Source organism: Elephantulus edwardii, unplaced genomic scaffold, assembly GCF_000299155.1.
Source record: "Elephantulus edwardii isolate Elephantulus edwardi_28Jun2011 unplaced genomic scaffold, EleEdw1.0 scaffold00016, whole genome shotgun sequence".
Lineage (NCBI taxonomy): Eukaryota > Metazoa > Chordata > Mammalia > Macroscelidea > Macroscelididae > Elephantulus > Elephantulus edwardii.
Window position 1 is genome coordinate 19,122,552 of NW_006399766.1, and position 27,758 is coordinate 19,150,309.

A 27,758-nucleotide genomic window follows, 5' to 3' on the forward strand; every position below is an offset into this window, starting at 1 on the left:
TTATTAGTGGTGGTAGTAGTAGTAAGGAATTGACTTACAGGAACTTGGGTGTGCAATTTTCCTGATGCCTATTTTTCTCTAAAAAGTAAACTTTTAATCTTTTCTCTAGAAATTAAACTTTTAATCTTTGCTTTGGGTAATTGGCCCACAAACATGCACTGAACAGCTATCTGGGTATTGTGCTAAATTCTAGATCTATAATTTTAAATTTGATCTACTCCATTTACATAAGTACAATCTTAACAGATAACTACTGATAACAGATAACACTTAGGTAGCATTTACATGTGCCAGATACTGTTCTAAGTGTTTCATATGCTGCTTTTTTTACTCCTAACAATGTTCTGTAGGAGAAATTGGATCATTTTATCTATTTAAGAGATGAGGACAGTGAGACACAGAAAGATTAGATAATTGTCCCCAAATCATACAGCTAGTAATTAGCAGTGCTGGGCTATGAAAGAGAGTTTGTACTTTTAGAGTTTTTGTTTGTTGCATTTTTTTGGTTTATTTTTTGTGGGTTTTTTTTAGAAGACTGACATATGGTTTAAGGAACAGTGTAGAGCTTAAAATATGTGAAAGAATAATGCATAAGATTTGATCTGACTTGATCCTCCTTGCTGCCCTATCAAGAAGCCAGAAAAATGCAGAATAAATAACGCCCAATGTAAAAAAACAAACAAAAAAACCAAAACAACCCACATTTCATTGGTTTATTTTCCTGCATTTCTAATAATGGTCAGCTCAGCTTCTTTCCCCCCATATCTGCAAAGTAGAGGCTTTTCTTTCAAGGACTTCTGGGTACAGTTGAATCACCAACCCTTTATCTTCTACCATCTTTGTAAATACCATATATTTCTAATTAGCTATTCAGCCTTTTAGTTAGTTCATTACCAAAATACATGCTTTCATTGGATGCACAATCAGCCATGTTGTCTAGTGGGTAAAGAGTTGTGCTACCGATTCAAAAATGGGCACTTTGAATCCACCAACTGCTCCACAGAAGAAAGATGGGCAGTCTCCTCCCATGTGATTTACATCCTCTGAAAACTCACTGGAGGGTCAGCTATGGGTCAGTTTCTACTTGGTGTTAGTGAGAGCAAGAGAGAGAGAAAGAATGTGGGGTGCAGAATAGGCAAGGAAACTCTGGTGACCTAGTCCATAAAGCATAGCACTGCTGGTAAAATCTTGCTGAAGATTATTTTTAAAATGCTGGAACTGCATGGGGATGGGGAACTGCTTGAAATTCAAGCTGGATTCAGAAGAGGCTGTAGAACTAGGGATATAATTACTGATATCAAACGGATCTTGACTCAAAGCAGAGAATACCAGGAAAAAAACCTATTTACTTGTATTTTATTGATTATGCAAAGACATTTGACTGTGTGGATCATGACAAATTATAAATAACGATAAGAAGAATGTGTATCCCAAAACACATAATTGTGTTCCTGTAAAGCCCATACATAGACCAAGAAGCTGTTGTCTGAACAGCATGATTTAAAATCAAGAAAGGTGTGTGTCAAGTTGTATCCTTTCTCCATACATATTCAATCTGTAGACAGCTCTGGTGGCTGTGGGAAAGGAGCTGTGCTGCCAACCTGAAGGCACATGGTTCTAGTCCACCAGCTGCTCTAAAGGAGAAAGATGGACAATCTCCTCTCGTGTTGTTAGATGCCATCAGTCAAGTATGAGTCATAGTGACTTCCTTTCAATCTCCTTGAAAAATTAATTTGGTCTATGTATTGAGATTGTGTTGCATATGTAGATTGCTTTTGGTAGGACTGTCATTTTCACAATATTGGGCCTTCTTATCCATGAATAGGGCACCTTTCCCCCCATCTATTTAGGTCTTTAATTGTGTCTTTAAGAAATGTTCTGTAGTTTTCCTTGTATAGGTCTTTAGTGTCTCTAGTTAGGTTCACTCCCAAGTATCTCAGTTTGTGGTTGGCTATTATAAATGGTTCAGACATGCTATGGACAATATTTTGAATGACCCAGAAAGCATCAAAAGAAGATGAGGGAATACACAGAATCACTATACTAGAAAAAATTGATTGACACTGAAAATTTTCAGGAAGTATCATACGAACAAGCGTATGGTAATGAAGGAGGAAGTAGAAGCTGCACTGAAGGCATTGGCAAAAAATAAGACCCCAGAAATCGATGGGATACCAATTGACTTATTTCAGTTAACAGATGCAGCCTTGGATATGCTCACCAGTCTATGCCAGGAAATTTGGAGGACAGCTGTCTGGATAACAGATTAGAAGAAGTCCATATTTGTTCCCATTCTCAAGAAAGGTGATCCAAATAAATGTGGAAACTATTGAACAATATCATTAGTATCATATGCAGGTAAAATATTGCTGAAGATCATTTTTAAGATGGCTCGAACAGTACATATAGTTAGGGAACTGCCAAAAGTTCAAGCAGGATTTAGGAGAGGCCATGGCACCAGGGCTATCATTGTTGATGTCAGATGGATCCTAGCTGAAAGTAAGGAATACCAAAAGAATGTGTATATATGCTTGACCGATTATGCAAAGGCATTTAACTTTGTGGATCATAAAAAGTTGTGGCTGACATTGAGAAAAATGGGAATCCCAGAACACTTAATTTGCTCATGCTGAACCTATACCTGGACTAGAATGGTGTTGTGCCAACAGAGCAGGGGAACACTGCATAGTTTAAAATTGAGAAGGGAGTGTGTCAGGATTGTATTCTCTCTCCATACCTATTCAGTCTATATGCTGAGCAAATTATTTGAGAAGCTGGACTCCATGAAGTGGAGTGTGGCATCAGAATTGAAGGAAGATTCATCAGCACCCTGCGTTATGCAGATGACACAATCTTGTTTGCTGTAAATGAGAAGGACTTGGAGTAATTGTTGTAGAAGATCAAGGAATGCAGCCTTCAGTATGGATTGCATCTCAATATCAAGAAAACAAAGATTTTTTTTTTAATGAGTGAAATATCTCCGTCACAAAAAGACAAATACAGCATAATTCCACTGCTATAAAAGAGGACTGACATAGGGGTTGGGAGGGAGACTGAGAAAGATGGGATAAATAATGTATACTGCATTGAAACAGGTGAGGGAGAGAACTGTTTAAAAGGGATACATGATTAGGTATTACTGTCATGACAGGAGTCCAGAACGAAGGGAGCATAGTGGAGTGGACCTGGGGGGAGGGTTTGAATAACAATGAAATAATTTTTCTTTTACTTCTCAAAGAGAAAAGCTAATTGGGGAGGAGAGGTGGGCATGGAGAAAAGTGCAACAATGAGTGAATAGAAAGCCAAAGTCTCTATAAATTTTCATTAAAATAAATTAATTTAAAAAAAAAAACAACAAAGATTTTTACCGCTGTACCAATAGGCAGTGTCATGATGGATGACGAAGAGATTGAAACTGTCAACAGCTTTATTTTGCTTGGATCCTCAATTAACACCTTTGGTACCAGCAATCAGGAAATAAGGAGATTCATTGCACTGGGAAAATCTGCTGTTAGGAACCTATCCAAATTAGTGAGCAGTAATATGTCAGTTTGAAGACTACGGTGCTTCTGATTCAGGCCATGATATTTCTGATTACTTGCTATGCATCTGAGAGCTGGACAATGAATAAGGATTACAGAAAAAGAACTGATGCCTTTGAGTTGTGGTATTGGAAAGGAGCACTGAACATCCCATGGATGCCCAAGAGAACAGATACATCTTGGAGAGGGTGCAGCCAGCGTGTTCTTTGGAGGAAGGAATGATGCAACTTTGCCTCATATCTTTGGCATGTTGCTAGGAGGAGCTATTCCTTGGAGAAGGACATAATGCTGGGAAGGGTGGAAGTTCATCGAAGTAGAGGAAGACCCTCAACTAGGTGGATTGACATGGTGACTGTTTCAGGAAGTGTGAGGATGGTGCAGGATAGAACAGGGTTCAGATCTTTTGTTCATAGGGTCGCTATGAGTTGTATTTTGCTCGATGGCACCTAACAACAATAATTGTAAAAGGTATGGCTTTCTTGGTTCCCTTTTCTGAGTTCTCTGTTGTTGCTGTTGTTGTTGATTGTTGATGAGTCAAGCACAACTCATAGCGACCCTATGAACAAAAGGCCTGAAGCTTTTATATAATTATCATTATTTATCAAAGTTCATAGAGTTTCCAGAGGCATGTTGTTTAGAAAGTGGATGCCACTCCTGCTTCTCTTTGTTACTGTAGAGGAATCTCACTGATTTTTGGATATTGATCCTGCCACTCTACTAAGCTGGTCTACTAGCTCTAACAGTTTTTGTTGTTGTTGTTGAGTCCTTGGGGTTTTCTCTGTACACTGTCATATCACCTGCATATAGCAATAGTTTAACCATCTCTTTGCTAATCTGGATGGCTTATATTTCCTTCTCTTGTTGTATTGCCCTAGTGAGCACTTCGAATACAATACTGACTAGAAGTGGTGACAGTGGGCATTCTTGTCTGGTCCCTATTCACAAGGAAAATGCTTTAAAGGCTTTATCCATTTAGAATGATATTGGCTCTTGGTTTTTGCATATATACTTTTCATTACATTGAGGAAATTCCATTCTATTCCAAATTGGCTAAGTGTCTTTACCAAGAAGAGGTGTTGGATTTTATCAAATGCATTTTCTGCATCAATTGCTAAGATCATATAGTTGTTGTTGTTATTTACTTTGTTAATACAGTGAATTATGCTGATTGTTTTTCTTATGTTGAATCATCCTTACATACCTGTTATGAAGCCACTTCATCATGATTAGTTATTGTTATGATGTGCTTTTGGATTCTTTTGGTTAGTATTTTGTTAAGGATTTTTACATCTATATTCAAGAAAAACTCTGTAGTTCTCTTTCTTGGTCATAGCTTTACCTGGTTTTGGTATTAGGATTATGCTTGCTTTATAGAATGACTGGGAATGTTCCTTCTTTTTCATTTTTTTTTAAATAATTTAAGTAGAATTGGTGATAGATCCTCTCTGAATATTTGGTAGAATACAGCTGAGAAGCCATCTGGTCCAGGACTTCTCTTATGGGGAAGTGTTTTTATGACCTTTTCAATTTCTTCTTTTCTGATGGATCTGTTCAAGTGTTCTATAACCGTCCTTATCAATCTAAGTAGGGCATGAGTTTCAAGGAATTTGTTCATTTTCTCTAGGTAATTTATCAGAGTATAGCTTTTTGTAGTTTTCCATTATTATTAGTTTCATCTGGTTCTGTTGTGATGTCACCTCTATCATTATCTGTGTCTCCTCTTTCCCCTCTCTTTTTTGTTAAATTTGCCAATGGTTTGTCAAATTTATTGACCCTTTCAAAAAAGCAGCTCCTCATCTTATTTTTTTCAGTTGCTTTTCTGTTTTCTGTCTCATTGATTTCAGTTCTTGTCTTTATAATTTTCTTTCTTTTAGAGGCTATAGGATTAGATTGTTGTTCTTTTTCTGTTTGATGAAGGTGCAGCATTAGATAATTGATTTTTCTTCTTTCTTTCTTTTTTATGTGTGTGCCTTTTGCTGTGAACTTCCCTTTGAGGACTACCTTAGCTGTATCCCAGAGGTTTTGGCATGTTGCCTTTTCATTTTTTATTGTTTCAAGGAAATTTTTAGATTTCATTCTTTATTTCTTTTATAACCCAACTGTGTTCTAGCAGAGAGTTATTTAGTTTCCAAATTGGTGGTTTTGTATGCTTTACCCTCCTGTGGTTAATTCCTAGTTTTATGGCATTGTAGTCTAAGAAGATATTTTGTATTATTTCAGTGTTTTTTAATTTGTTGAGTTTTGCTTTGTGCCCTAATATGTGATTGAGTCTGGAAAATGTAGCATTTGCACTTGAGAAGAAAATGAATTGAGCTTTAGTTGGGTGCAATATCCTGACTACATTTGCAAGGTCTAGTTGGCTGATTGCCTAGTTTAGGTCTCCTGCATCATTGTTGAGTTTCTTTTGGGTTGACCTATCCTTTGATGATAGTGGTGTGTTAAAATCTCCTATCAATATTGTGTTGCTATTTATTTCTTTCTTCAATTCTGTTAACTGTTGTTTTATCTAATTTACAGTTCTATCATTTGGTGCATAAATGTTGATCAAGGTTACGTCTTCTTTATCTATTGTGCCTTTAATCAGTATGTAATGCCCTTCCTTATTTTTTTATGGTGGTTTTCATTCTGAAATATATTTTATCAGAGATTAGTATTCTCACTTCTGTGCTTTTTTGTGTTTTTTTTTTTTTTGAGATTGCTATTTGCTTGGCATTATTTTTTTTTCTAGCTTTTACTTTTGAATCTGTCTTTCTCCCTTTTTTTTAGATGTGTCTCTTGTAGGCAACATATTGATGGGCTTTGTTTATTTATCCATTCTGCTACTCTTTTTCTCTTGATTAGTGCATTTAGTCCATTCATGTAAAGTGTGATTATTGTCAGGCCAGGTTTTACCATTGCCATTTTGCTGTGTTTCTTTTTCTGTTATTTCTGGTCACTATGGTCCATCCACTTTCCTTCAACATCTCCATGTGAAGGACTTCACTTAAAATATCTTGTAGTTTTTCTCTTGTTTTCACAAATTCCTTACTTCCTTCTTTTCTGCAAAGGATCTAATTTCTCCTTCATATTTGATAGAGAGCTTTACTGGGTGTAGGATCCTTGGTTGGCAATGGTTTTCTTTCAACTTTCTGTATATGCCATTCCATTGTCTTCTAGCTTGCATGGTTTCTGCTGCGAAATCAGAATTTAATCTGTTTCCCCTTTGTAGATGACTTTTTGTTTTTCTTGTGCTGCTTTTAGAATTGTATCCTTATATTTTAATTTGGATAATTTGACTATGATATGTATTGATGTTTTTCTTTTTGAATCTAGTTTATTTGGTGTTCACTGTGCTTCTTGAATGTGGATTTCCATGTTCTTCAAAATACTTAGGAAATTTTTTTCTTGTACCTCTTCCACAATTTTCTCAGTACTTTTCCTGTCACTCCCATGTTCTGGAATTCCTATCATACATTTATTGTTCCTTTTGATGTCATCCCACATGATTCTAGTATTTTCTTCATGTGTCATCTCTGATTTTTCTTCTAGTGTGTTTCCAGTGAGGCTCTTGTCTTCCAACTCACTGACTCGATCTCTTCAGTTCTACTTTTTTTTTGTCCTACCAGCATGTTGGACACTTCTGCCTTTTGATCTTAAAATTCTGGATTGCATTTTCTTGCTTTTCTGTTATTTCCAGTACTGTGTTGGCTGTACCCTCTCTGCCTTGTGATGATTTTTTAAGTTCTTATACCACAAAGCTATACTTTCAACAAATATGCAAAGAATAGATGCCTTTGAGTTGTGGTATTGGAGAAGAGGACTGAAAATTACATAGACTACTTTCCAGTCTAAGTAGCACAGCACTGATCTGTTCATTTGCTGTACAGAGGTAATTCGTGGTTGCTGTGATGCTGAACACTGTGACACTGATATGTCAAATGAGATAATGATTACCCATAGTAGACAGCGTTTGGTGGAGATTCCTAATCAAAACAAGCTTGGAAGCAGGAGTAGCATCCACTTCCAAAAAGCTTACCTCCAGAAGCCCTATGAACTTGGAGAAATGATGAAAGTTATACAAGTGTTCAGGTCTTTCATTCATAGGGTCGCTATGAGTCATCTACGACTCAACAACACTTAACAACAACAACATACCACTTTATCTATACTATCAAATCTTTATCTTTTGTGTTTTCTTCTATAGCTGTTAAAGTTGCTCTTCATCAATATATTTCTTCTGGATTGTTGTCTCTGGTGTATTTGCTCTCTTAATGGATTCCATTGTTTTTCCCATCATTTGCATCTTCTATAGCTGTTCAAATAACTCCACATCAACATATTTCTTCTGGTTCTCTCCATTGGGGCTATTCATTGTGTCTGCTTTTTTAGAAGAGTTAATTAATTTTTTTTTCATGATGACTGAGGGAAACTTCTGCTTTGACATTATATGAGTCTTCTCTTAGTAGGTGTTATGTTGTTGTAACTATATAGTGATCTTGAGTATGGCGATGGTTTGTCAAGGACCTGTATATTTGTGCTCCCTTCTTGGTCTGAGTTCCACACTACTAAACAGCAGTGTTCACTCCAAGTACCTGAACATGGAAGTCTGTTCCCTTCTGGATACTGCATCTCTGCTGGCTTGGCCTGGCCCAGCCTCTTCAGCTTGAGCTTAAGCTAGACATCAGTGTTTCACCCAAAGTACTTGAATGGCAAACTAGGAAGCCTGTTCGCTTCCAGAAATGGTGTCTCAGCCTGCTTGAGCTGTCCCAGCCCCTTCTGCTTGAGTTTAAAGGGTTCCATTTGGTATAGATAGACAGCAGTGTTTTACCCAACATACCTGAATTGCAAACTGTATCTTTTTAATGACTTTTTGCTTTCTGAGCCACTAGATTTATCATACGCATGAATAAGAGCAGTTTAAAGTAACTTTTCATCTCCCATGCACTAAAAGGAATGATACCCAAACAAAAAGGACCAGCTGGTTGTAAACAGGCTTGTGGGATTCTTTGTTGCCAAGGATGGAGTTTTAGACTAGCTCTAGAGTGGCTAAGGTTGTGTGTTTTTCATCTCTATTCTGAAGGGTGAAGCCAGTTTAGAACGTTTGCCTTCTATGTAGGAGATGAAGGTTTGATTCCTGGCCAGTATGCTTCATGGGCAGCCACTGTCCACCTGTCAGTGGAGCCCTGAATATTGCTTTGATATTAAGCAGATTTCATGAAGCTTCCAGACTAAGACGGATCTTGTAATCTGCTTCCAAGTGCCAGAGAAAATGGTAGAAACAAATGTAAAATGCAAAAAGTAACTCTATTTTTACTTCTGTGAAGAAAATGCCCCCTTAGAAAGGTTGCAATTTGGCTACTTGGTCTCTAGTGTGTCATTGTGTTAGCCTCTGCTAGTGCAGTTACAGGTACTGCCTCATTTGATGCATAGATTTAGAAGTTGAGTTACTTTTAGCATTTTACATTTGTTTCTAACATTTTCTCTGGCACTAATTAAATGCCCATTTATGTTTTTTTTTCTTAAATCAACCTTTGAAAACTATAGATCACAATAGTCTGTTCCCATTGTAAATGTTGTTGCCATGAGTTGTGGCCAATGAAACAGCAGCCAAGTACAATATTCTGAGGGGGCAAGGCAAAAAGTACCAGAACCACCAGAGACAGGGAGCCTGAAAGTTGGCCTCAGCAAATCTTCACAGACCTCCTGTCCCCTTGTGTTTCTAGATCACAATGCACTCTGTATTTGCCTGCACTAAATAAGTGGAAACATGCAAGGTTGCCAAGGTGTTTGTTACCCTCCAGTAGTTTAATCCATTATGAGTCAGACATATTGCAATAATGGTAAGAAAGTCAATGTCGGCAGCTCTTTGAGTTTCTGGTTCTGTCTTCATAATTCTAATAGAATTTGTGGAAATTTTTTTCTTATCTTAATTTAAATCCTCATCCAAGGTAGCAGATTTGTCCACATTATGACAAGCAACCAGTCAGGATCAATTGGAAGCACAGCTTGAGGGTCACCATGCAACTTCTGTCCTAAATGTAAGGCATCCCTCCATCTCTCCCTTTTGACCTTCAACAGGTAGTTTTTAAGCATCTCTGTAATGGTGAGCACTACACAGATTTGAAGAGATTGTCCTATTTAGGACAGTGAAGGAGTTTTCAAGATGTTTATAACTCTCTGAAACAGAAAGCTCTGTGTGTGGGTGTATCATCTTAGTTTAGGAAAACACATTAAAAAGAAAGGAAATTATTTAGGTTTTGAAAATGTACATGAAATTGGATATTAAAGCCCTGTGTCTACACTCACGTCACATTAGGCCATTTTGACTCAGCTGATTGCTTTATTATAGTCTTGCTGAATTGACTGCTCATTAGCTGGTCTATCTAGTAAAAATGTCAAACTAGTAATGAGTGTGGAAACAGCTTCTTTGTTTAAAAAGAAAGCAATGAAAATTGAAGGTGATTGCCTACACCCTTCCTCCAAGATGACCTAGAAAAAAAAATATACAGTGAACATAGGACCAGTATCAAAAGGGAGAAAAAACTGAACAAGTTCATCATGCGAACTTGCATCCCAATGATCTACATGCTTCTCATTTCCAAGTTGAAATTTTTTTGCAAATGAGCTATTTTTAATAACCACAGGGTTTTGTATTGAAACCATTGGCTTACTGTTTGGTTTAGCAGATTGGAAAACTCCTGGACGTGTTTAACTTGGAAGAATTCACAAACGTTTTACAAACAATTTCATTTCGATGCCCACACAACCTTGTCTTGTATAATTGATGTTCTAAAGTATCAGTGTCCATACTGTAGATTATGGTCTGTCCCCTACTTCCTAATGGGTTGCCTTCCTCTTCCTCTCCCTCTCTAGGAATCCCAGCTATTCTGGTGGCAATCATACTCAGTGTGAAAAAAGATCTGTATGGAACTTTGAACCCAGTAACTCCATTGTAAGTACAGGCATGCCCCTTCTAGAAGGATGGCTCTCTTCCCCTTTGGAGTATGGTGGTGTGTTCTTGGCTTGGGGCTTGCTCTTGCTTCTGGTTTCAAGGAGATGCAACCTCAGCATTCACCATGAACACAGTTTTAGTCCCATTCATATAATGGTTGGACACCTGGATGCTGTATGACCTTGGGCAAGTTACTTTCCCTCTTATTTCCTCTTCCTCCTCTGAAAAATAATGACATTTCCACTCCATGTGTTCAAATGAAGATTAGATCATGCAGATAAAGTACTTAACATGGTACCATGGTAAGTGCAACATGTCTGGTAGTTTGTGATAACAGATCACAGACCACTGGATAGAGTTGAAGCGGCTATTGTGCCGTTTAACTCATAAAAGCTCCAACTCCGGACATCTTTGGTAAAGGACCAAAGACTGATAAATTCCAGAGTGAAACCTGAGTATTGAAGCGGCTATTGTAACTGAAATGAGCCAGAAAATATTTTCTACCTTTCTGCAACAAAGGCATCTACTGAAGATGACCCAAAGCTTTCATTTGTAAACCTCCTTAGGCTTCTTGTCCTCTTATCTCTTTAATTTTTGTTGCCATTTAAGCCCATCTCTTTGGTTCTCTTATCCACAGCTATAAGAGAGTAACAACTTGCTCCCCTCTGTCTCTCCAGAACTGCCTTTTACAGGTATGTAGACACAGGCAGATGGCAGAGAAAGATACTGTGGGTTTCGTTCCAGGCCACCTCAGTAAAATATCACACAGAAGGTTTTATTATTTTTTTGTTGTTGTTCTTCTAATTTCCCGGGGCATATAAAAGTTACACTGACACTATACTGTGGTCTATCAAGAATGCGATAGCATTATGAAAAAGTCCAGAATATTGTGAGAAATACCAAAATGTGACTCAGAGATGAAGTGAGCACATGCTGTGGGACAAATGGTACCAACACACTTGCAGCGCACAGGGTTGCTGCAAACCTTCCATTTGTCAAAGTATCAGAGTTCGTGTACAAAAGTGAAACACAATGAAATGAGGCATGCCAGTAGTTATCCTGCTGTCCTTTAGACTGGACATGGGCATTTTAGACGTCTGATCTTTTTCTTTTTCCCTTCTTCTTACCCTAACCATTCTCTTTATCATCACCTTTCAAACTCTGTTCTGCTATTAGATTTCCTCTCCCACTGGGCTGGAATCAAATAGAGGAGGGCTGGCACCCAGACAACTCCTAACGTCCCCTCTCCCCTTTCATATAGAGATGATCATTTGCATAGGGTCAAAATAACCTCACCCTCTTCAGCAGATACCTTCTAAATTCAAGCCTTTGTTATTCTTCTCTTCCTCTCCTTATTCTTTCCTTTCTTCTCATTCCCCCCTTCATCTTCATTCCCTCCCTTTTTCTTAATTTGTGATTAAAGAGTCCCCAGTGTCTAATGAATAGTGATTTCTCTTCAAAGATAAAAAGCAAGAGCAAAATTAGGACAAACCAACTCCCCTCATTCCTCCACCAAGCATCCCTTTTAAATGTGAATTGACTTATAAGAAGTGGAACAGTCTAAGAGGTTAAAAAAAATTCTTTAAGAGGTATCCAATGGTAAGGAACTGTGCTGCCAATCTGAAGGCACACAATTCAAATCCACCATGTCCTTTTTAAATTTATTTTTTTAAATTTATTTTTATTTTCTATTGACTCATGGTGGACAGTGTTTGGTGGAGCTCCGTGCCTAAAACAAGCTTGAAAGCAGGAGTAGCATCCATTTCTGAAATAGCTTTCCTCTGGAAACTCTATGAACTTGGAGAAATGATGAAAATTATACAAGTGTTCAGGTCTTTCGTTCATAGGGTCGCTATGAGTCGTCTACGACTCGACAGCCCTTAACAACAACAACAACATGTGCTGATATGAATCACTGCATATTTCTTGTTTAATAGAAAAGTGTTGATCCACGTATCAAGCTAGTGACCAGTGTTGCCTTTTGGATCCCAAAGCAGTAGCTGTGATGGGAGATTTAAAATACATATCATCTTTTAAAGCAGGACAACCAGAGCTGTTCTCTTTTTATTGCATTTTCATGAACTCTGATAATTTCATTATTGCTTGATCTAGCATTTGTAAAAGCCATTCACTGCTCTTGTCCTTTTATTGTGATGTCTATCAAGTAAAGGAGATTTCATCCTGTAAAGAAAATCTCAGGTGTAAGATGTGAGGGAGCCACTTTTGGAGAAAATACATCATTTCTTTTTTCTGCTGCTGAGGAAGAGAGCAATCTCCTAGGTACTTGGACTTGGAGCTTTCTACACATTGAGAGTAGGAGTATCTAGATTCTCTTCCTTGGCATTGGAAAGAATTCTGAAGACCAAGGAGGAGACCAGAGTTCACTCTGAGTGAACTAGAATCGGTTCATCTTTCCATTTCTGGATGTCCTCATGTGAACCAAAATGACCTCAGAGTCTCAGCTGTAATCAAGAGTTTGGTGGGCAGTAGGATAGATCAAGATGAAGTCATAGTGGGCAATCAATGGTGATTAATTTTATAAAACACAGTGGTTGCGAATGATAGTGCAAAACAAAATGTGAATGAAGTAAATGTGTGAAACACACTGTATATGAATTTTGTATGCAACCTAATATAAAAATTAAAAAGGTATGAGTTTATGTCTCTCCACCTCACAACAACTTGCCCTTTGTCTCTTACAGTTGTTGGATTAAAGACGATTCTATCTTTTACATCTCAGTGGTGGCTTATTTTTGCCTCGTATTTATCCTGAATCTCTTCATGTTCTGTGCTGTTTTGGCTCAACTTAATTCTATGAAAGGCCAAAGGCAAAAGAGTTGGAGGAAGATGATCCTGCATGACGTCAAAGGCACGACAAGCCTGACATTCTTACTTGGCCTCACCTGGGGCTTTGCCTTTTTTGCCTGGGGGCCTGTGAGGATCCTCTTTTTATATCTTTTTGCCATTTTTAACACCATGCAAGGTAACTGTTACTTCTGTGCCTTTTTGTGTGACTAGTTAGATCTCTTCTAATTCTTTGTTGATTCTCATGGTAACCTCACCTCCAGGAGACTTGAACGTTTCTAAGAAGTATTCTAAAAGCTTCTGCTCTCAGTGAGCTGAAAGGCAGTCACTGGAAATGTTAATAGATGTTAGGACTTCATCCAGGATGTAGTGAGAAGGCCAGATCGCTAACACACACCCAGTTGTGGCAACACGTTTACAGTATTCTTTTCATCAACATATCATGAATATAAATGTACAGATTAACAATTGGGTTGACATTCTGAAGGGTCCAGCCCAGTACAACATAGAAACTACTAGAGAGTGAAAACATTAAAGTTTTGTCCCCACAGGCTCTGACTGCATTGTCTATTCTAATACTGTGGGAAAGAACCAGTTTAGGAGATTGAAGAGTTATAGGAGAAGGAAGATCAAACCAAAACAAATGGAGGCATTCAGTTAGAATCTTTCATATGTTCTTCTGGAGAAGTAGGGGCAATCTCCTCCTGTGCCAGTTGGATCTGATTCGAGGGTACATAACAAGGAAAAAAATTTAAAAAAAAAACCCAAAGCGAAACAAGAGGCCAAGTTTCCAGTTGTAGCTTTGCTACAAACCAACTTTAAAAAAAGCATCACAACTAGTTGAATTAGACGATCTTAAACACGGAGCAGCTGGTTTATTCGAACTGTGTACCCTTATGTTGGAAGTACAACTCATTACCACTAGTCCTCCAGTGCTCCATGACAACAACAACAAACTGTCTACGTGTTCTGTAGCTTTTTATTCTCCCTCCAGTTTTCTGGTGACAAAAAGAAAATGATCAGTGAAGTAATTAAGTGACAAATCAAAATGATATGAGAAGATCTGGTTGATAGACCTTTCAATAATTGCTATTTATTTTAACCTGATTTTGTCTATTACAAAATTTTGGGAGAGAAGCAGCATGAAACATTCTCTCCTTGGAGTCTCAAACTCTACCACATCTTCCCTACCACATCCCTGAACTTAGCCCAGTTTGTGTGGGCTCTCACTGGCGCAGGTGGTCAGCATGAGCAGTCCATTGTCCTCCATTATTTATTCTTTCAACAAACCCTTTTACCAAAGTGCAGTCCATTGATGGGTTCATTGGATACCCTAGCAAGAAAATAGATCTGTGATCTAAAAAGTTGACCATGCTGTAAATTATATCGCCTCATTCGTAGAATGATAGGACTTATATTAGCATGATAAAACTTCTGAGAAATTCTGAAAAAAATTTTTTTAAACCTTTATAATTTGTTCAACCCAATGTTTTTCTTTGATTTTTTAATTAAATGTTTTCTAATGATTTTTTTAACGCAACGGAAGCCTGTTGTTCCCTTCTGTAAGTGGCTTCTTACCTCCATTGAGGTGGCCAAGACCTCCCTGTTGCCTGAGTTAAGGGTTTCTGGCTGGTCAAGCCAGGCAGGCAGCGAGATGCATGCAGGTGGTGAAATGCATACAAGTTGTGAGATGCACCCAACCCAATGTTTTTAAGACCACAGAACCATTTGTAGTTGTAGTAGGTAATCTGTAGGAGCCTATGAGAATCTTGAGGGAAATGTGAATTGCTATACAGTTATTATCTGCCAGGCAAAGGCAAAGTATTGTAGTGAGGGGAAACAGTATAGTATAAGGCATGATTTTGCTCTTATATTTCATAACTCATAAAACCATCTCATTTTTAGAGCAATGAATTGGACCAGCTGAAACTTTCAGTCCTACTATACTCAACAGCCATATTCTAATTGAAATGCAAAAAGATACGAAATATGTTGTTTTTCTATGTACTTTTAAAAAATCATAATCATGTTTAATCCTCATAAACAGTAGATATTACACCTGATAAAGAAACAGTTGAAGGAAAATCACACCACTCTTTATAGCAGAGATAGTCTTCAAAGTCAAATGTGATTTCAAATCCTAATTTTCTGACCATTCTTACTGATGTTTTTTCATCCAAATGAAATTCACAGTTCAGTCCATTGCAATGTTCATGAACAGTGATATTCTTTTTTTTTCCTATAATTATATTTTATTAATTTTCATAAACATTTACAGAGATTTTGGGTTTCCATTCATTCATTGTTGCACTATTCTCTCTACCCTCCTCCCAGTTTGTTCTTGTCCAAATGCCACAGTGCTTGTCAAAGCCAGTTCTGATTAATCTTCTTTGTCAGTGTGTCCTTTGCCATTCCCTATCACTCCTCCCTGAGAGAGACTTCACCCTGAGTCATAAGGAAAAGGGGATGGCGTATTCTCTTAGCTACTTCCTGCTGAAAAGGGGTTTCAGGGTGAAGATCTTCTCTCACTACTCTAAAGGGCCCCTTTGGCAGTAGGAAACACATAGACTATTTTGATATTCAAGTATGATGTGGGAAGATTTTACAGTGTCCCTTTGGTGATAAGGATGGAATTCTTAGTCACACTCCATACCACTCTCATTTGGTTTCTTTGAGACTACCAGCACTTGGTTGTATCCACTACTGTTGACTGCAGCTTCACTGGTAGTTCTATACCCTTCTTGGTAGCACTACCTGGCCTACATGGAAATACCTTAAAAAAACTTAACCTGCCTTCATTTAGAATGTTCCACAGAAGTCTATTAGGAACTGGGGCAAACATCGTCCTCAGAAACAACTCTATGCTGCTTTTTAGCTCACTAATTCTAAGAAAACAAAGCTCTGTTGGCCTAGTGTTAAGGAGTTACACTTTCAATTCAAAGGCTTGCAGTTCAAATCCACCCACTGCTCTGTGGGATAAAGATGGACAGTCTCATCCTGTGTGATTTACTGCCTCTAAAAACCCACTAGAGGGTCAGCTAGGGGTTAGTTTCAACTTGACAGCACATACCAACAAGGCTAAGGGAAATCATGCTCAGCATGTGGAAAGAGGGAAGGATGGCAAAAGAACAATAACAATGCCATTAAGAGAATTCATGGAAAAAGGGAGTGTTTTCCACATAGCAAGTGTGAACCATTCCCACAGTGGAAGGGAGAGAACGTCTAAGCGGGTCACCCACATGGATAGAAGCAGAATCCAACTAAGAACTCTTGAAGACTGAAACCAAAATTCTAAAGATTTAGCTTCAACAGAAGAAAGCTATTTTGTCAGCCATTCTTTATTTCAATTAAGCACCAAGCATTCCTAGTCCTGCCAGCAGGCTAGGTTGTGCCATGGTGTCCTGTCAAGAGAGTGTTTTCAGAGCCTTGAGTTTCAAACTTAACTTACACAAACAAAATGCACCCCACACTCCCACATGCCACACACACCTTTCCCTCTCTTCCCCACAGACACCTGGCTCAGAGAACTTCAAAACAAAAATGTAATGAGACAAGTGAACAAATGAAACATTTAAATGATAGATGGCAAGCTCACAGTTTTGGCCAATGGGCATTGCCCTATGGTCAGGTGTGAATAAATGGGGGCAGGGGGTGGGGAAGGATGCTCATATTGAGCCATTTGTGAAGGAAGGGTGCCCAAATGAAAATGCAGGTGGCAAACCCCTGCCATCTTCCCTTCTGCTCTGTTCTAGTTAGTGGGCAGATCAATCTGTTATTGGAAAGAAAAAGGAGGGCTGTCAGGCAGCTCATTGGCATTCATGGAATAACCTTTTAGTCTGTGAGCTAACGCAACTTCCTGCTGGAGATATAAGCAAGATGGTGTTTAAGGTCACTGATGCCCCTCATTCACTGAAATGAAGAGGGACTTTGGCCTGCGCCATCGCTGGGCTTTGCTCACAAGTGTTGCCATATGCACCACCTTGCAGGTGCCTGCTGCTCAGAAAGACTGAATGTTCCCCATAGTTGCAGTTGTTCTGTGTCAAATAGAGAGAATGCTCTTAGGGGAGGGAATGAGACAAATCATTCCATTTCGTTTACAGACTTGCCGTCTCCCACGTGGAATCTGAGAGTCTCAGGGCTGAGGGCCAGGGAGCCCAGAAGCCCCTGAGCCAGACTTCTCATTCAATGGCAGGAATTCACTGCCTTCTCTTTGCCTGAGAGACGGAGAATTCACCATCCAGAAAGCCAAGCCTTTAGCTGCTCATCAGCTGCACTTCTTCCCAGAGATTCTTAGCTGAGATACAGTGAAGACCTCTGCTCCACAGTGGGACGTTGTTCCTGACATGGACTGCTCCCCATGATAGCTGTGGATCTTTACTCTCTGAGTTGAGTTTCCTAGACTTCTTGGTCTCCAAGACCTTTCACATGTAAATATGAGACTAATTGCACAATGCTTGTTAGAACAAACTCCAGCTCACAGCCTTTGAGTCAATTCAGACACATAACAACTCTCTGTTGGGTTTCCAAGGATGTAAATCTTTAAGGTAGGAGAATGCGCATCTCTTTCCCATTAGCTGGCTGGTGGATTTGAACCACAGGAAGCAAGAAACTTTTCTGTTAGCAGCACAATGCACTGTGGATTATGCCTCTAGAGCTCCTACAATGCTTACTATTGCTTAGTAAGCACTTGCTATTTGCTGTCAAGTCAGAACCAACTCAAAGCTAACCCTCCAGTGATTTTTTTTTCAGAAGCTGTAAATCGCACAGGAGATTGCCCATCTTTCTCCCACAGAGCAGCTGGTGGATTCGAACCACGTGCCTTTGGGTTGGCAATACAACTCCTTACCACTAGGTCACCATCACAAACTGTGGTTTGTTTAAGAGTTGTTCTGTGATAACCAGGAAGCAGAATTGGTCAAAACTGATTATAGTTTCCTCCCATTCCTCCTAGTTCTAACCTGGTAACTCCACAGAACAAGCCTAACATGCCTTTTTTGTGACAGACCTTTCAGATCTATGACCATAGCTGCTATCGCTCCTCACTTCATGCTCCCCACTCACAGTTTTCTTCTAACCAGAGAAAGCATCCCAGCTCGTTCAGTTTTTAACTCAAGCCCATCATTGCTCTTGTTCAACCTTTTCTGGAATGCCTCCATTTGCCATCTTTCTCTTAAAATGTAACATTCCAAACCAAACATGGTGGTGGTGAAGGTATGGGCAAACTAGGAACAACTGGCAGGGGACTTTTACTTCAGCCTAGATTCTTTAATTCCACAAGTGACAGTTACCATTTGCATTAGTGGCATTTACTCATTTCAATGACTTAAGCCTGTTGCTATCCATCACTAATTATTTACCTTCAGCATAAGTGGCCAGTGTAGAAGGAAGGGGAAGCCCTCATAGAGATTTCCAAATTGTCCCTCGATCCAAATAAATATTTTTTAAGTCCATGTTGGTATTACTAAAGTTGTAGAAGACTGTGGGAATCTGTGTAGCAAGCACTTTGGGTTCCTTTTCCCACTTCACTCCCATCTTTAAGAAACCCAGTTGACCTGTGATTAGCGTCATCTTGAACCTTGCCTTTATCTTCTGGGAAGATATTTTAGAGAGTGAGAGGTAAGAAATGGCCAGCATTACTGATCGACACCTTCAGCATCTCCTTTCACTTGCAGGGGAACTTTCCATATAGTGGAATTGAGACAAAAAGCAGGGCATTCTTTATTGCTGTGGAGAAAATGATGCTACATTTTTTTTTAAAAGTATTGTGTTTTGGGGGGAGGGGGTTCTGGTGGCCTAGTGGCAAGAAGCTAAACTGCAATCCCAGAGGTACATGGTTAAGTCCACCAGGTGCTTTGCTGGAGAGAGAGGGGCAATCTCCTGCTGTACCAGTCAGATCCGATTTAATGGTACACACACAAAAAATAATAAAATAAAATAAAATTTTTTAAAAGGATAGAAGGAGAATTGATGCCTTTGAGCTGTGGTGCTGGAGAAGAGTATTGAGAGTACCATGGACTGCTAGGAAAACAAACAGATTCGTCCTGGAAAGGGTTAAACCCGGTGGCTCCTTGGAGGCAAGGATTCTGAGGCTCCGTCTAACATACTTTGGACATGTTGTGAGGAGAGACTGGTCCTTGGAGAGGGACATCATGCTTGGGAGGGTGGAGGGACAGCGCAAGAGGGGAAGGCCCTCTATGAGGTGGATTGATTCAGTGACTGGGATAATAGGGATGAGAGTGTCAGAGACAGTGCGATTGGCACAGGACAGAGCAGAGTTTAGGGCTGTTGTACATAGGGTCGCTATGAGTCGCAAGAGACTCGACGGCACATAACAACAACAACAACAACAACATTGTGTTTTGCCTGAAAGCCTACAGAACAAATTGGTTTTCAATTTCCTAATTCGTCCACATTTTTATATATGACATTAATTGTACTCCTAATAATGCAGCATTACCCTTTCCACTCCCTCATATGATTTTGTTTCTGATCATCCGTCTAGCCTGGCCCTTCCTGCCTTGTGAGCTATATCCTTGGTCAAATATATCCTTGGCCTGTTAGGTCTTGTTTTCTATGAGATGTTATTGTTTACCTTGTAGATATGTCTGTCATTTGGCTAAAAGTGATCTACAAAAATGAATTTCGTTCTGGGCTCAAAGGGCTAATCAAGGTCATAGTCTTGAGGGTTCCACCAGTCTTTTGCCCAACTATAGCATAGTACTATAGCATACAAGGGTGTGCATGGCAGAATATGGAGACTCGATCTCTCATACTCTAGGGTAGACAGCAACCCAGGGGGAAGGTGTTATTAACATAAATTCTTGATATAGACCTTCCTGCCAGCTGTCCTTGAGTGGGAATCTAGGAAGGTAAGTTAAGAAAACCAAGAGTAGTCCTGAGGTTCCTTGGAGATGGTATGGTGGTGAGAAGAAGACTGAGTGTGGATACTGGGGATAGCTTGTGAAAGGAGCTGAAAAAGACTGATCTTTTTTCCTGACATAGGTTTCCTCATTTTTGTCTTCCACTGTGCAATGAAGGAGAATGTGCGAGATCAGTGGCAGATGCACCTTTGCTGCAGATGGTTTCGGCTGGATAATTCTTCTGGTAAGATGCCACTTGGGATAAGGTTCTGGATTTTACATTCTGTACAAAATGGATCCAATTCACTTGCCTCCTAACTGGAGCTAATCCAACATTCTCATTCACATGGAGGCTGTTTTCATGTCATAAAAATAATTTGTAATTTTATGCTGAGGTGAATGAAGTTAGGTGGAGACTGTGACTTGGACCACATTTTAACTGAGTGAAGCCATTCTTTGGGCCAATGTTCTTTGTGTTTCTTACCCTGGTTACCACCACAACCTTAAATCAATTAAAAGAACATTGATTGTGTGCCTACTGTGTGTTAAACACCAGGTTTCAGGGGTTTTCTAGATGAACAATGGGAATGAGGACTAGTAGTGGAGGTGGAGAGAATTTATCAGCATTCTGATGAGATTCCAGAGTGGACCAATGGCCCTTCCTGAAGTGTAGGAATTATCAGAGACTCTTATATTATTGTTGTCAGGTGCCCTTGAATCCATTATGACTCATAGTGATCAGAACCTTCACCTATTCAGCATGTACTCACAAGCTCTGCCATTTGCAAGCGCAGTGATACAGTCACTCTGTCAATCCACCTCACTGAGGGTCTTTCTCTCTTTTGCTGGCTCTCCACCTTTCCAAGCATGATGCCCTTCTCCAAGGACTGGCCCTTCCTAACAACATGCTCTAAATCTGGGAGATGAAGTTTCACCATTTTTGCCTCTAAGGAGCACCCTGCTTACACTTCCTCCAAGACATACTTTTTGTCCATGTGATATTCCATAGTGTTCTCCAACACCACTGTTCAGAGTCCTAGATTCATCATGATAAATGGAGAACAAGTTGAAGTTGTTGATGATTTCATCTTAACTTGGATCCACAATCAACACCCTTGGTACCAGCAGTCAGGAAATCAGAAGACATATTGCACCTGGGAAAGTCTGCAGCCAGGAACCTCTCCAAATTATTGAGGAGCAATTATGTCCGTTGAGGACTAAGGTGCATCTGATTCAGGCCATGCACTTGCTATGCATCTGAGGGCTGGAGAACTAATAAGAATGGCAGAAGAAGAATTCATGCCTTTGAGTTGTGTTATTGGAGAAGAGTATTGAATATCCCATAGAATTCCAAAAGAACAAATATGTCTTGAAGAAAGTGCAGCCATAGAGGCAAATGTGATAAAGCTTCATTTCACACATTTTGGATATGTTTTTAGGAAAGGCTATTCCTTGGAGAGAGACATCAAACTTGGAAAAGTGGAGTGTCGGGAAAAGAGAGGAAGACCCTCTACTGAATGGATTGAAATAGTGATTGCCATGATAGTGGGCTCTAACGTGTCAGGGAGTGTGAATATGGTACAGGATAGGACAGGGTTCAGATCTGTTGTTCATAGTGTCTCTATGGGTCATGCTCAACTCAATGTGAACGAACAACAATTAACTAAGGTACAATTTAAATACTATAAAATCCACTCATTCTAACTGTACAGTTTGATGAGTTTTGTATTTTGACTCTTTAGGTGTCATTTCAGATGCGAGCAGCAGATACGGGATGAATGTTGGCTACATGCAGGAAGGACTGAAGAAAACCTTTGAACATAAATTGTTGACACTATCCTTCGAGTCAACTGCGACTAATTCCACTTTGAAATCTTTAGGCTCCACACAAGGCTTTCCTTCAGACATAATCTTTCCCAATGGTGAGAGAAAAAAGACTAGCTTTTGACAATGCTATTCCAGAGAGAGTGAATTAATGTCAGAGGTATTGATGCAGATCACGCACCTGATCTTGGATAATGCTTCCCCCTAAATACTAAATGTACATGTACATGAATGTACTGGGCTCAGCCATGGAGCAGGTGTGTCTACGACACTAGTGAATTTAATATATGTAAATCTGATTAATTATTGGTCCCAAAGGAAGAGAGAAAATATTGGAGGTTTAAACATCAGTGGAGTAAGAATGAAATGTCACCATTTGTTAAAACCCAAGGTCCCTGAGTGATGCAAATAGTTTGTGCTCACCTACTCAGGTGGTCTAGGAGTGAGCAGTTGCGCTGGCAACCCAAAGGCACCTAATTCAAATCTACCTGCTGCGCTGCAGAAGAAACATGGGCAGTCTCTTCCTGTGTGATTAAAGGCCTCTGAAAACTCACTGGAGCGTCAGCTATGGGTCAGTTCTGACTTGATGGTACACAACAACAACAACTAACTGAAAGGTTAGTTCAGACCCACTCAGCAGCACTGCAGCCTAGAAAACTTTATGAATTGCCGTTCTACTCTGTAACAAAAGGGGTTGCTGTGAGCTAGAGACAACTCAATAACAACAGCTTTGCTTTGATTTGGTTTGGTTAAAATCAAGGGGAAACTTGGACATTACCTAGTCTAATGCCCTAATTTTACAGATAAGGAAACCTAAAGAGGAAAAAGAAAAATAACTTCTATACTGTCACTCAACCCAGTTGCAGCAGAACTGGGACAAGATCTCTGGTCTTCTGGCTCCCAGGTTAATGCAATCTCCACTCTATAGCATTCTTAGATGCTCATCCTCTGCCATGCTGTTGTTATGCACTCTTGAGTTGGAACTGATCCACAGCTGACCCTCCAAGCAGGGAGGTGAAATCCCATCTTTCTCCCCCAGAGCAGCTAGTAGATTCAAACTGCATACCTTTGGGTTGGCAGTGCAGCCCCTGACCACAGGACCACCAGAGGGAAGCTTCCAAGAAGCAGACATAGATGTTGAGATGGGGATGGAGTATTGAGAGGGAAAGAATTGATCTTTAAAAAGAGAAATAGAGTGAGAAAGAATTTCAGTTTTGATGACTCAGTTCAGTACTTCCAATTAGATGATGCTACTGTGGATTTTGATTGCCTTTCATTCAGGCTCTAGTACGTACACATAGATCACATTTGGGGACCTGGCTATGGTCATTCTCCCACCTTTTGAGTGTTGGCCATAGTTCTACCTCATCTATGTGTATATTTCATTGTGTTGGCGTAAAGCAACAGCTACGTTTCCAAGGGCTGCTGCATAATTTAAAGCAGCATGTTGGAAAACAACAGTAGCAACAACAAAACCCACACATACAAACCCACTTAGCTTGGCGTCAAAAGGCTTTGGATCACTTTCTTCTGCCACATAGTCTGTGACTTTGGGCACATCACTTCCCTGCTTGGAGCTATATTCATGCTATTTTCAGCGTGAGTTGTTGAGAAAGGACCATCTCCAAAATGTCTATCAGCTTCATTATGGTGTGAGACAACGCTTTCTGGCTTTAGCAGACTGGCTAGCACACGGACTATCAGTCCCCATCTGTCTCTGTATGGGAAAGGTAGTGGTTAGTGTGAAGGGCATTTTCCTGGCCAAAAGATTACATCGAACTCTGGGCAGCTAACTTGCAGATATGCTCTGGTGCATATATGGAGGTGTCACAGTGTATTGAAGGCATGTTGTGTGCTATCAAGACAGATCCAACTCATAGCTGACCCTCTAGCAGGTTTTCAGAGGCTGTTGGTTGCAGAGGAGGAGATTGCCTGTCTTTCCCTCAGAGCAGGTAGTAGGTTCAAATTGAATTGCCTTCCTTTGGGTTGGCAGGGCAACTCTTGACCCACTAGACCATCAGAGCTCCTTAAAGGGGAAGCATACAGTATCCAAACTCCTGAATAGGTCACACTTAAGAGTGATCAGAAATAAACCTTTGCAAAACAATTAGTATTGAGTGTTCTTGGGATTTATTGTTTCACTAGCAAAATACACAGTCCAAAGGTGTATGTACTGTTCTTTAGAGGAGAGGTAACAAATGAATGTTGTACCAAGTGTTACACTTATAGTAGAACCAAGGGACCTGGGGACCTTATTGAGATGCTTAGTAACTTGTGACAATGACAGCCACTGGTGCAGATAGTACAGCTTCTTAACTCTCTGGTTCAAAAATGTCAATATGAATGCTACCATCAAACTTGTGGCCAGAAACTCAATCATATTAGCACAGAGCTAAAAAAAAAAAAAAAAAAAAGCACAGTCCATACTATAGACCCCTTTGGGCTTGAGAAAGAAACATCAGTAGCATAAAATTCATAGGGAGTATAGATATGTGTGTTTCCATTTCATGTTGTCACTTCTGGGAGGCCTCCAAGGTTTGTTCATGAGTGTCCTTCCTTTGGTTAAGGTCTTTTTATTCCACTGCCTCTCTATCACACTGTTTGTCATTGTTATGTATTGTCCAGCTGAAACCTATTCATAGCTGACCTTCCAGTGGATTTTGGAACAGCTGATGGATTAGAACCAGCTCCCTTTGGGTTGGAAGCACAACTCCTGCTCACTCAGCCACCAGCGTGATTCACAATGCAGGAAGAATATATATACACATTTGGCAGGATGAATTAACTCTCCTTGAAATTCTATGAAGAGCCTCAAGAAAAGTACTGCAATCTTCACTTTCTTCGGAGTTCCTTTATTCATTCCTTCATTAAGTACAAATCTCTTATGCTTCTACTATGCATGAACTCCCTAATGACACAGCTGAAAAATGTTCTTTCCCCCCCTTTGCTATAGATGACATTGATGACGATCCCTACTGCATCTCTCCCTTGAGTGGTGAAACTGTGCCTAATTGTGTGAGAAGAATATTACCTGTGGAAATGAAAATGAATTCCATTCAAAAACAAAGCTACTGTCAAGAAATCCCAGCAGAGATGCCATCCCCCCCTCCCCAGATTGGGTGAAATGTTGAATATTTGCGAAGCAACCTGTTCCAACTTCCTGTCTAAATATTAATTTGGAAGGGGCAGACTAAGGTAGCAGTCAGTAAATATTGCAGTACAAATCATACTCTTATTTGTCTATATTTTTTCTTCTTTTTGATGAGATTTTAGCTTATAGTTATGCCATATTAAGGATGGAGAGATGTTCTAAGCTTTGGAGATTCTGAATTTCAAAACTGTCAGAAACTAGTCTGTAGGACAAATGGTGGCGGTGTTCTTCGTTGCCACGTTGGAACTGACCCATAGCTGACCCTCCAGAGGATTTTCAGAGGCAGTAAATCACAAGGGAGGAGATTGCCCAACTTTATCCCATGAAGCAGCTGGTAGTTTTGAATTACATGCCTTTGGGTTGGTAGCACAACTCCTTAGCTACTAAGTCACCAGAGCTCCCTATAGGACAGTCTACACAAAGCACTTCCTGAGATCAGAGCTTAGACATCACTACCAGCCATTCTTATTGGGACTATAACAGATTGACTCCAGTAGACAGGGAGAAAAAGGTACAACAAAACCTCAAATTCCATAAAACAATAACAACAAAAAACAAAACACACACACACAAATCCCCAAGGAACTAGACTTATTAGACTGGTTGAAACTGGAAGACTTCCTGAGCCTCTTCTCTTGAGAAACTCTTCAAACTTTGAGGTGAAACGAACCCTTAGGGCCACCAGTAGCTAAATAACAAACTGACCCAAAAGATAATGAGTATTGCCCATAAATATGCCTTTAAATAATACCTATATGAGACCAAGGGTTAACGATTATGCTTTTGAAACAAAGATGAGACTGTAAGGGGGCAGGCAAGTGGAAAAAGCAAAACGAAAATAATGAAGATGTTCACGCCTTGTGGAGATTGTAATCAGTGTCACTGAACAACTTGTGTAGAAATTGTAAAATGGGGAACTGAAACCTTCACAATAATTTTTTTAAAACAATGGAAAGTGACTACATCTTAAAGGAAAAAGAGTAAAGACCAGGCTCCTGACTGCCCTAGGAGCTTAATAATTTCAGTAGTCAAAGTGGCAGAGCACCTAGTTTGTCTGAGCCTCAAGGTGAAGTAGATATGAAGAGAACACTTTTTTTGGAAGAAAATTCTGCCCTGTTGGCTTGTCGTGATAGAGCATTTTAAATCCCCATTATTCAAGTCACTCCTTTGATTGAAGCCCCCGATTAAAATGTAAACATGTTTTGTGAAAAGCATAGCCCATCAATTCTCAGGCACCCATGAATTCCTCAGTAAGAATTAATTTCTCAGTCAAGACAGCCCCTCAGGGAATAGTAAGCAGACTCCCCAGAAATATAACAGAACACAAATTGTCTCAAGTTGGTGGGTCTTCCTAGTTAGTGAAGGACAAGTTAGAGTGAGTAGCAGAGTAGGGAATGGAGAGGACAAGGTTCTCTGAAGGCAACAAAGTGAGCATTGAAGGTGAATTTTGCCTATTTTATGCTTTGTGGCTAAATATGATGGGAAGTGATCTTAATTCAATCCCACATATTGTCTCCGAGCCCTCTTGGCCAGGCCAGCTTTCTCACATTCAACCTTGGATAGGAAACTAAGGAGATGAACATTGTGGAAAGATACACAGACAAGTTGTGTCAATGATTGCCATCAGAAAGCGAAGAAGGTATCTTGGGGATAATGGAAGATGAGCAATTTCATTTTCATTATACACTTCTTTTTATCTTTCAGATGTTGTACTAGAAATACAAATTACCTCTTCATTTTTTAATCATCTCTATATCTTTAATTTTTATTCTATATTGGTTAGCATACAAAGCTTGTAACATTGTGTTTCACACTATCCTTCATTCACATTGTGTTTCATACCATCATTCCCACTCATTGTGTTTTATAAAATTAATCACCTGTCTTTCCATATCCCTGCCAGATCTTTCCCATTTCCTTTACCCTCCACCTCTACCCACCAAATTGTGTGACCCTGTGATTTCCCCCCTGCCCATCCTCAGCCTCTGCTCCCACCGCTTCACACCTTGGATCCTCATACATGTTTCTTTAAGAAAGAAAGCAACAAATATATAAATAAAGAAAGAAGATCAGACCTTCTCAGTGAGAAAGAAAACTGAACTCCTGGGTTTCAATATCTCCAATCAAGTCCTCCAATACCCTGGAAGTCTAGATGGTGCAGTAGGCTGTGAAGACAGTAGAGCTGGGTTTAAGTTCTATCTCTACCATTTCCTAGATATGTGATCATGGGAAATAATAGAAATAATACCTTACTCACAGAACTGACTGAATTCATTGCCACCTATTGGGAACTGACTCATAGCTAATCCTCTTTAGCAGGTTTTCATAGGTTATGAATTGTACAGGAGGAGATGGCTCATTTTTCTCCAATGGAGGCTTCCTGATGGATTCGAACTGCTTGCCTTTGGGTTGGCAGTACAAGTGAGGTTTGGATAAGGTCTGTATCTCTGTTCTTTTTGTAACCTTCAATCACACATTTCTCACTCCCATTGAGCCCCATCCGCCCATTAACGGTACAACACGGGATCCTTTCAGTACAATTTAACATTGGCTACTAAACAGACTGGAGCAATGGTACCAGTCACTGGTCCAAACCTCTCAGATTCTTCTTACTCCTCTACTACCCACATGCATGAAAAAATGAT

At 39.6% G+C, this 27,758-nt stretch overlaps 1 protein-coding gene across 1 annotated transcript in view; it reads left to right on the forward strand.

Moving 5' to 3' along the window:
* The window catches only part of GPR112 (G protein-coupled receptor 112), a 155,488-nt gene extending 130,403 nt beyond the window's left edge, over positions 1 to 25,085 (forward strand). Inside the window, exons 18-22 of the mRNA XM_006881892.1 lie at positions 10,395 to 10,473; positions 13,176 to 13,456; positions 20,281 to 20,382; positions 21,893 to 22,060; positions 24,916 to 25,085. Of these exons, the coding sequence (XP_006881954.1) occupies positions 10,395 to 10,473; positions 13,176 to 13,456; positions 20,281 to 20,382; positions 21,893 to 22,060; positions 24,916 to 25,085 (800 nt within the window). The remainder of the gene's footprint in view (positions 1 to 10,394; positions 10,474 to 13,175; positions 13,457 to 20,280; positions 20,383 to 21,892; positions 22,061 to 24,915) is intronic.
* Positions 25,086 to 27,758: the final 2,673 nt, after the last annotated feature.